Source organism: Lissotriton helveticus, chromosome 8 (genome assembly GCF_964261635.1).
Source record: "Lissotriton helveticus chromosome 8, aLisHel1.1, whole genome shotgun sequence".
Classification (NCBI taxonomy): Eukaryota; Metazoa; Chordata; class Amphibia; order Caudata; family Salamandridae; genus Lissotriton; species Lissotriton helveticus.
In genome coordinates, this window is record NC_136069.1 from 1,612,386,619 (window position 1) to 1,612,397,609 (window position 10,991).

Genomic DNA, 10,991 nt, shown 5'->3' on the forward strand with positions numbered 1-10,991 from the left:
AAATATATGTTGCATGTCAGAGCACTCTCTTAATGAATAAGCAAATGTGTATTCACCCTTTGCCCGACAATTTTAAAATGCAGCAGCCACCACTGATATTAATTGTAAGAAGGTAACGCTAATGTTATCCTTTAAGCGAAGAAGGCCTTGCAGTAGTGAAAAGTAATCTACAAGGACATGTAAAACGGAAAAAATACAAGTCCTGCTTTTTAACTACATTACACCCTGCCCTATGGGCTGTGTAAGGCCTACCATAGGTGTAACCTAAATATATATTAAAAAGGTGGATTTGAACCTGGCAACACGCTTATTTTGCCAGGTCAAAATGGAAGTTATAGATTGCACACACAGGCTGCAATGGCAGGTATGAGACTGGTTTTCGAGTCTACTTAAGTGGGTGGCACAACAAGTGCTAAAGTCACTAGTAGCATTTAATTGACAGGTTCAGCTTACATGTAGTACCACTTTATTGGGGACTTATAAGTAGATGTATTATGCCAATTGGGTATAAGCCAATTTCACAATGTTTAAAAGAGGAAGCATACGTACTTTAACAAAGGCTAGCAGTGGTAAAGTTCACTGAGTTCTAAGGCCAAAAAAAACAAGATCAGAAAAATATGGAGAAGTTAGGCAAAACGTTTGGGTGTGACGCTGCAGAGAGAGCCAGGATCAACACACATGCATGTTTTCAGCATTATTGGGAAAAAAAGTGACTGAATTATCTTTAAAAATCTTTCTCTACTAGCTAGTATGTCATCTAATGCTAGCTCATTCTGAATCAATTATTCTCTCATTGCAATAATTTATTTGAAATCATTCTGCATCTGTTGTGGAAGAAGCTATATGCTCCATTACACTGGAAAGTTTCCAAACCTCGATTGTGTTCATGCATACTTTAATAGGTGCCCATATTTCTTCCATGGTATCCCATAACCACTGGATGACAACTAGGAATACGTTCTAAAATCACATTATAAATATAGGGCCAGATTTACAAAGGTAAACTGAGACAAAAGTCTAACTTTACAACTTTTGGTATTCACAAAGGGCATTTACGGGTAGTAACTTGACTTCCTCACTCAGCCGGAATCTTCACATTCGGTCTGGAATCTCCGCACTCAGACAGAATCTACGCACTCAGGGCGGATGAACTTTGCTTTCAATCTTAAACATCTGTGTAAGTGCTTACCATCCACCCACTCTAGCTGAAACTCCACAGCCCAACAGGTAATATCAGCCCTGCCGCAAACATAACAGCATATATGACACAAAAAAACCTTTCAGACCTTTCACCATGTCACTGAATGTGATTGTTGCTCTGCTCCTTGTCGTGCAACAGGAAGATTCTTGGAAGAGGAGTACAGTATAGAGGATTTTCAGACAAAGGATTAACCAATTTGGGATGTCTAGCCAAGATGTCAGGCCCAGATTCCGTTTCACCCCTGATGTTATCCAGGAGATGGTTTGTGAGTGTGAGCAGGAAATTGATCTTCTGACCTGTTGCTTCAACGCGATCCCAGCATTTGGAAAGATCCTTGAAGGGGCCATTCCAAAGGTTCTCTGGTGACCTTGTGGGTATCTCCCAGTGAGACAGTACTAAGATATACCCTCTCCTATTGATGCAGGCCCTGAGCAGCATTAGTACGGGAGCCCACCTCCACATAGGATTGCCCCATACACTGCACAGGTATCAAAAGGTAGCTAGGTAATGTGAGGTAATGTGAGGTAATGGTTACCCCAGTTTTAGGATGTATATTTAGATATGTAGGGGTAGCATTTTTAGGCATACAGTGACGTTTGTGGCACTTTCTTATTCATTGCTATATGACGTAAATGTTATCATTTTTAAAGTATTTTATAAAGTATTGTTTGGGATTGTGATATTAAGTATTCATGATGCATGTGACATTTTCTTCTATTTTAATGTACAATGAATCAGTGTTTACATCACTTAATAGTGTGTACATTGTTTTTACTATTGTTTAAAGACCAGGGTCTAAAGAGAATGTTTTTTTGATGACTGACTAATTACATCCAAGATTCAAAAACAGATGTATGTGTGTTTGATAGTGGAATATAGTCTAGGAGTTTACATATGGAACTTCATAAACAAATCATTATACCGTGAAAAAGTTAAAAAAATAATAACTGCATTGCAAAATATATAATTATCAGAAAACAATTAGATTAACCACCAAATAAAATATTCATTTACAAAATGAAATTGACAAAACAAGAGGTGAGCATATCGGTACACACATTGCAGGAATAGATATTTATTTCAACTAGTATTTCAGCTGGAAAGAATGTTGTTTTTGTTACTGAAATCAAAAAACGTTGTACAAAATAAGGAGGATAACACAAATATATTAAAGTACGTGCATTAGATGTTTGTACATTTATACTGCCATAGACTGTGGACAAGAAACACATCACCACTATTAGAATCTGGATGCCCCAGAGAGGTAGATACAGATGTTGTTCTTGATACATATACTTCTGCATTTGACATACTTATGGAATGTCTTTTCAATGTATCTAGACAGCGAACCATTGCTGAAGCAAAATCCGCTTGAGGATTAGTAAAGCTTCTGACCATTTGCTGTACTTCAACTGTCATAATGGTCATTTTTTATCCCAATGATTGTGTAGCCTCAAAATGATGCATCATGTGTGTCTTTCCATCCTCAATAATTATGTAATGTAAAATGTAATGAAATTTAATTCATTAATAAAGTACTCCATGATTGATTTCTTATCACAAACATCTGCAAGATGTGTCATGGTGTTCAATGTCCTTTGCAGGAGTTCTATCATATCTTTGACATCCGTTCCCATTTCTGTCATAGTCTGCATAATGACATTCAAGTCTTCATGAATTTATGTGACAATATGCTTTACTACATCATCAATACGTTTTTGGTTCTCAAACATTTACAGACCAAAATCTTATAATTCTATTTTCTTTGCAGCAGGATATAGCACCTACGGTTTGGCCAATTGAATAAGCTAGTGTGCCTGATTGATGGTACATTTATATTCTTCTGTAATCACCTCCAACATCTTGAAAAAGGTGGGTGCTTTTGTCATCATTCACGCTCGGTGTATAAGGAAGGATTACGCTAGTGCCTCATTCAATGTGGATCCTTCTATACCATCGGTAACTGAACCTGCAAATGGAATCCAGAACAAGAAAAAACGGGTACATTTGGTAATTTTTGACAACATATTTTGTGACATAACAAGTTATGCCTACTTTCTTAAATAATAGCAAAAACGTATTTTTGATGTGTATGAGACGTATGACTAGAAAAATCTATGACAAACTATTGTAAATACACATACAATGATCAATTCACAGATCAGAGCCAATACATTTAACGTATGATAACATTCACATTCAAAAAGAACATCCTCAAATATTGTATGATCATCAATGTTTTATATAACCTATTATAGTTGTAATGCTGCATATACATTGGCATGTCTCAAATTAAAATTAAGTAGGAGACATGACTTACTGTTTCAGAAATTAAAGGATTATGATTTATGTGTGTTGACTACTGTTAAAAAGCAGATTTATTTTATTGTAAAATCATTTCCTTAGTTATTTACCATATTATGATTATTAATCTGTTGATTAAAAAATATCCACAAACATGTTATAAATTAAGTTTTCAATATATTTTAAGCAAGTGAGATACTTTTTACATCTCCTTCGTATATAGTATTTGAGTAAATAAGACTCATCAAAATCACTCAATCATGCAAAGCTGTCTGTCATCTAAAACTATTTGATCTATTAAAATATAAATATTGTTTAAAAAAATTTGCTTGAAATTGGTAGCAATCAATGTTAATGATGAATAGAAATGGAAGTAGAAAGAACTCTCCATTACTTTTCAGTGTAAGTGCTCCTTTCTCAAATTCATCATATTAAGCAATATAATTTTGACACACTCTTCATCATAGAATACAATCATGCATCTGCCCTGGATGCATGTGTGTTTATGACACTGATTAACACCCGCAATGGAGTTCTGTAGGTTTGATGGGCACATCATGTGCACCTTTTTACAAAGCGTGGCTAATATTAACTGCTCAGGCTTTAAAGGAATCAGATTACGGACAGCAATATATATTGGAATGTAAAAACCAGACATTTTTTTTATGGCACTGAGAGCGAAAATTGCCAACTCACCTCTGCAACATTTTAGAAATTGGTCTACCAGGTCAAAGCAAACAGTACATTTGCACATTCAAGTGGTTTGTGCCATATAATATTTTTGTCAAAGAGTATATAAAATGGATGTGTATGGAGCGTGTGTCGCATATCTGACCGTAGCTACAATGGAATAATTATTTTCTTTTTGACACACATATGTTATCTAAAACACAGGGATGATGAGAGCACAGTCAACATAAGTGAATTCAAAACCTCCCAAGCAACATTAAAAGAATTGTTCGTAGTATGTCAGAATTTTGCATGTTAAATTGATGAGGCAACATTACCCTTTGCTGGTTATGGAATTTACCTTTCTCTTTCCTTATCCATTGCTCAGAGCAAAGGATAATCCTAACAGTTTAATAGGTGGGTCAAGCATCTCTTAATTTTTACCTTATGTTTCTCCTGACAGGAGACTCCTGGCTACAATACACATTACTTTTAGAAACACACCACAAAGACTATCTATGGAGATATCCGATTAGAACTTGAAAAAGGCCAGAACTCCCTTCAAATGACCTATGCACTGACTATTGCAAAACACAACAACTATGAAGAACTTTGAAATAAATATGGTATTGCACATTCATGTAGATTTGTCAGATATATCTAATAGAATACAGGATCCCTCATCATTTGCTGCCAGGAATGTAATTTATGCTTCCTGGGGGAAGCATCCACCACTAAATCCCCTTATCAGGTGTGTGACCAGAAGCTGCCTGCGATTGTCAGCAAGACCGAATACAATGGCTTGGTCCTTGCTTTAAAAGAGTGTCCTGACCAACAGCTAAGTAGGAGCATTGTAAGCATCCTTGTAGATGCTGTTTGAATAAAGAAAGAGGGCAGAAATGAGTTGAGAAGATGACAAAATCTAATATGCATTAATGCTCCGGGACAATAAACATCTCACAACAAGGTCTGAGGTTCCACTTAACCAACAGCACGTGCTGGGATTGCTATCACCTAAAAGTGCCTGAAACAGAGTGTTCTCCATGTAAATAAAGTGATCGCAGTACAATCTCACGACCAAGATGTAGCACTTAGAAGTGTGAGACACTCTGTACTTTATAGCCACTGTCAATAGTTGTAACAGAATTAAACTTGGCAAGGGATGGAAGAAATCCTAGTTCACAGATAATAGCATTGTTCAACACAATACTCACCATTGCAAACAGGGTGACCTACTAGTTTTCTTTGTTTGGGGGATGTAGTGAGCAAAGGAGATGACTCGAAAGGATGACTGTGTGGGAAAAGGGCTCCACAGCTGAAAGAAACTGTATGAAGTGTCTCTTTAAACTTTTCTGGGTTTTAGCAGGTCTCTTTCATGTCTTCAATTCTGCAGGTCTCCTATTCTTTGTTTTAGAGAATGGGGGTTTTGAGACAACAAAAACCTTCACAACTTTCTCTCGAATCTGTTTTGCTTTCATGCCATAAATGAGGGGGTTCAACATTGGCGGAATCAAGAGATATAGATCAGCCAACAGAATGTGGATGTAGGCAGGGACATGATGACCAAACCGTTCTGTGTAAAAAGAGAAAAGTGCTGGTGTGTAGAACAATAATATGACACAAATGTGTGACCCACATGTGCTCAGAGACTTGACGCGTGCCTTTTTGGATGAAAGGCCAAATACAGACCTGAGGATGAGAATGTATGAAACGGCAATGAAGACAGAGTCAGATCCAACGACAAAGGTTGCAGCTGTGATGCCGTACACATTGTTAGGAGTTGTATCCCCACAAGCGAGCTTCACAACAGCCATGTGTTCACAATAGGAGTGGTGGATGACATTGTCTCCACAGTACACAAGTCTCTTAACTAGGCATGTTAAAGGAGTCATAAAGCTGAACCCTCTCACTGCAGCAAAAAGCCCTATCCTAACAATAATGGTATTGGTTAGTATGGAGGCGTACCGCAATGGATTGCAGATTGCAACATAGCGGTCAAAAGCCATTGCCAAAAGGATCCCAGACTCCACTGCAGAGAAGCCATGGATGAAGAACATCTGGATAAAGCAGGAGTCATGAGCAATCTCAGTAGAACTAAACCAGAACAGGCAGAGAAGTTTGGGGTATGTAGATGTACATATAACAATGTCAATCACTGCCAGCATGGACAGGAACAGAAACATGGGCTGGTGAAGACTGGGCTCATTTTTAATGATAAATAGAATGATACAGTTCCCAAAGACTGCTGCCAGGTACATGGAACACATTGGGAAGGCAATCCAGAAGTGTGCTGTCTCAAGGCCAGGAATCCCAATCAGGATGAAAGTCGATGACAGAACTTTGGTGCTATTTAAGATGGACATGCTACTGCGCTAGTGCCTGGAACCGTTCCATTGGAAGCATCTGTTCCTTGAAAACAAAAGCACCAGTGTTAATTATTTACTAAATCCTATAGTGCAGTACGACTTGTATATATTACAAAATACAGTATTTGTCAGTGCATTGAGCTTACAGTGTATGGTCTAATATTACTGTCTCACTATGTGCTGGATGCCTCGGTCTCTGTAGTCAAACTGTAAGTAATACACTTCATGCATTGGTTTAGAGAAATATTTCACCCTTGAAGTTGATCTGCTTGTTTAGGCCTAGTTTATATACCCTGCAGTTATGACACGTGTAGAATTTGTCATAAAGTTAGATATTTTTGTTTTCAATCTCTCCACCAGTCTGCTTATTGTAAGAATAGGAAGACAATAAATGTAATTAGAAATGAAACATCAATTATACAATCCCTGTTCTAGCACTATCAGTAGAAGAGAGAAAGGCTCATTTTAAATTAAGCTAAAAACAATTTTATACATTCATCTGAAAGGCAACTCTATGACAAACTCCTACACATAATATAGTATTAGAGTGCTGTACAAATATTATCATTCTTATGAAACATTATTGTATAAGTCATAATTGCATTAAATTTTAATAAATAACAGGGATTTAACGTGCAGGTGGGATAAATATAAGGTCTGGTTCAATACTGGGTGGCATAATTGCATAGCTATCAACGTGGGGTAATTGCTTCTGGGTCCAACCATGAGACTTCTGATTCTGTAATGTTTCATTAACCAGACTCACAGTCATCCCTGCTTTTACCTCCTCATTTCTACCACACATTAAACCACAAGACAATCTCAGCCTCACAATAATTTATCACATGAATATAGACACCCATCATTTTAACTCTCACAACCCTCTCACATCTCTCAAACATCTCTCAGACACACCTCACCTCTACCAGTGACAACTCGTGCATGACATGTATCACACCCACCCTATCTCAGCTCTCTAAACTATATGTTCCCAATATACTTAACAAATAGGAACTACTTTATCCCTTTCTCAACTAGCTCACTATACTTACTTCAATATCCCCTCATTCTGATTTATCCTCTTACTGTCCCTTATATAAGTATTTAGTTTGACAATGGCAAGCTGTACCTAAAGCTAATAATTCAGTAATAAATGTCCACATCCTCTTCAAGTATTCCCATGCATTTATTATGATCATCAGGTTTTAAGTGTGATGTGAGTGATTGTTTCCACATCAGTATGCCATTCCTAGAACCGAATTAGGTCTATTTTGCATCATGCACCGACCCGGGACCAACACAAATTGCTCACATTGTGAGACCGCCAAGCCCTTACTATCATGTAAAGAAACCCCTCTTTGATTGATTGATTGATTGATTGATTGATTTTAGCTTTTATATAGCGCATACTGTCACCCTACGGGCATCCTGGCTTCAGAAGAGAGAGCAAGCCGTGACCAGAGTGGAGCAGGTCGCACAGAGTGGAGGAACACAGACTAGATCGTGGGATAGAGCCAGGTCTTTAGATTCCTGCGGAATTCTAACAGAGAGTTTGCTAATCTAAGGTTCTGATGGAGCTCATTCCATAGACGCCCGCCAACCCTACTGAAAGCCCTACCTCCAAGCCTAGCCCTCTTAAACCGAGGAGTTGCCAGCAGGCCAGTGCTAGAAGAACGGAGCTGCCTTGTTGGAAGATACCATTCAAACCTTTCCTGCAGGGTGACCGGGCCAAGTTCGTGCACCGCGCGGAAGACCATACACAGGGCTTTAAAGTGTACCCTTTCCCTGACAGGCAGCCAGTGGAGCTCCCGCAACGCCGCGGTAGAGGAGGAACTCTGTGGCCTACCAAGAGCCAATTTAGCTGCTGCAGACTGGATTCTTTGCAAGCCTTTAAAAATGTAACCAGGGGCTTCCAAATAGAGGGCATTGCAATACCCAGCCTACTGCCCACAATGCTGCTCACCACCAAGGTGCGATTCTCAGAAGGTATTAAAGGGAGTATTTTGCGCAACATGCGGATCAGGTTAAAGCAAACACTCACAGTTTTATTAGCCTGTGATTCCATTCATTCCTTTATGTTCACAATTGTGATGATACCGTTCCCGCTTACCACGATTTCTCATATAACTTTACCTGAAGCTGCAGGGTCCATGCGAGTTGTTTGCAATCCGGATATGTTCACTCTAGCCCTTGCATAACGGGCTACACTGCAGTAAATTACAGGCAATTGTTTTCAGGCACTTTATCTGACAGGCCTGATGATGATCCTATATCTTTCAGTAAAGTATCAAAACGCCGTCGACATGGTTATCAACCTTATACGCAGTGATTCGCGTATATAATTTGTGTAAAGGTGACCTTCTCAAAATTGTTGTTTCTCTATTTATGTATTGACTTATGGAAACAACCACAAACTGCCTGATCCTTTTACTTTGTTTTATTTGTTTGATATGTGGGTTCACGGATACAGGCTTGTATCTCACTGTTATTTGACTTGCATTTTTGTTCAATTTGAACTATTTTGCATATTAAAATCGCCTTTGTCCGGCTTGATATGGGCTAAAATATAGTACTGATTGAGGCTATGTTAATTGTATATACATTGTGCACTAACTCAGGGACCATTGTCTTTTGTTATAAGTGAATGATACAGTCAACACATGTTTCACCCATATGGTGAGCACGCCTAGGGCTTTCACAAAGATGACAAAGCATATGAAGATAATGTTTTCGTGATAATCATAAGGGACATGAAAGCAACATTGATAATCAAGATTGGAAATAGCACGACCACAACAGAAATGCCACAGTAATTGTCACAACAATTAAATAGAGAGAAGCAGGCGATCAAACATCAATAAAGACCAGCTTAAGAATAGCAAATTTGACAAGGGACAAAAAAGGAGAGAATATAAAGAAAGGCAAAGAGACATGTTTTTACATAGAAAATTGATATAATCATATTTCGTAAAAAAATGATGTTCTGTTTTCACGATTTGTTATCATTAGTTAGGCTGGGCATTACTATTGCTTTCAAATCTCAAATATACATTAGCAAGTGGCCAGGAGTCAAACCATGAAAAAATGAAAATTAAAATAAAAAATATAAGGTAAAGAACTGTCCAAGTTAAATATCATGATCAATCTCTACTGGTCCCTATTTGCAATCTCAAAATCCAAAATATTCCAGTTCCAGTGCATCAACACAGTCACATCTAAGCAAAAATCTACAATCATATAAGCTAAGTAGCACTATGCAAACTCTCAAAGGAGAGAAACTCTCCAACAAGGATTTATAGGAGACAGACCATCACTGGTAAAGGTCAGGTACAATTGTGGAAAAGATACAATCATATAAGGGAAGTAGCGCTATGCAAACTCTCAAAAGAGAGAAACTCTCAAACAAGGATTTATAGGAGACAGACCATCACCGGTGAGGATCAGGTACAAGTGTGGAAAAGATGTGGTAAAAATGTAATAAACGTACAAAGGATTTACAGGACACGGGCCTAAACAGGTAAAGGTATGGTCAATAGTGAAAAAGAGGTTTATGTCAGCACAAAGAGACTAGGGTAGTACCAATGGCACTCGAACTACGAAATGCTCTCAATGGGTTTAAGAGTTAGCCATATTTGTTTTCACCTGGGACAATAGTCCCCATAATGTGGTAGACATTTGTAAAGAGACATATCAGCGATAACCTCATATGGCTCCATGACACCGGTAACATTTACTGTATACCAGCATTATAGTCAAGACACTCCGTGCCGTCTCTGAAGTCATCAGTGCTGCAGAGGAAACTACCTTTCATTAAATGGAAAGAGTAACAGGAGAATGAGCAACAAGGAGAGGGCTGGATCATGGTTGCCAGAAGGACGTGAGTCCCGGAAGATACACAGTAAACACCATTTTTCAAAGTGCATGGTCATAATTTAACCCCGATCTTTTGACTGGAGGACAATGTTTGCATTGTCAGCATTTCATCCATCATTTGCTTGCTGTAATACTTTTAGCCCTAAGTGGGATGGGTATGCCCAGACATGGGTCCCTTGCTCACTGTGCCACTGGATTCAAGCTAGCCTGGCTGATGAAGGGTGACATACCCTGAAACCGGTCCCAGGATGCTTGTTTCTGGTCCAGGGAGGACCTGGCCTGGCAGTTCAGTCTGGACTGTTCCATTGGGGCACAGGGTCAAGACTGATTTGCATATGGCTGGGTCCAAACTGGGGTGGCATAGTGGACAAAAGAACAATGGATTTAACCCAGATCTTTTGACTGGGGGAGAATGTTTGCTTTGTCAGCATTCCGTCCATCATTTGTTTGCAGTAACTCAATAAAAGGAATGGAATTGCATTGATAAGTCTTCCTAAGTAATCAAAGTGCCATTATTCCATTCAAAAACCCTAGAAGAAATTACCAAAAAGGAACCAGGTAAGCATATGGAAAGAGAA

General features: G+C 38.5%; 1 protein-coding gene across 1 annotated transcript; it reads right to left on the reverse strand.

Annotated features, from left to right (window-relative positions):
• Positions 1 to 5,547: 5,547 nt before the first annotated feature.
• LOC144773960 (olfactory receptor 52P1-like) lies at positions 5,548 to 6,537 on the reverse strand. The gene has a single exon (XM_078659011.1). It carries the CDS (start codon positions 6,535 to 6,537, stop codon positions 5,548 to 5,550), a length of 990 nt encoding a protein of 329 aa, XP_078515137.1.
• Positions 6,538 to 10,991: the final 4,454 nt, after the last annotated feature.

Excerpts from the sequence above, each read along its gene's own strand:
- LOC144773960 (XM_078659011.1), bottom strand. The coding sequence starts at position 6,537 with ATGTCCATCTTAAATAGCACCAAAGTTCTGTCATCGACTTTCATCCTG.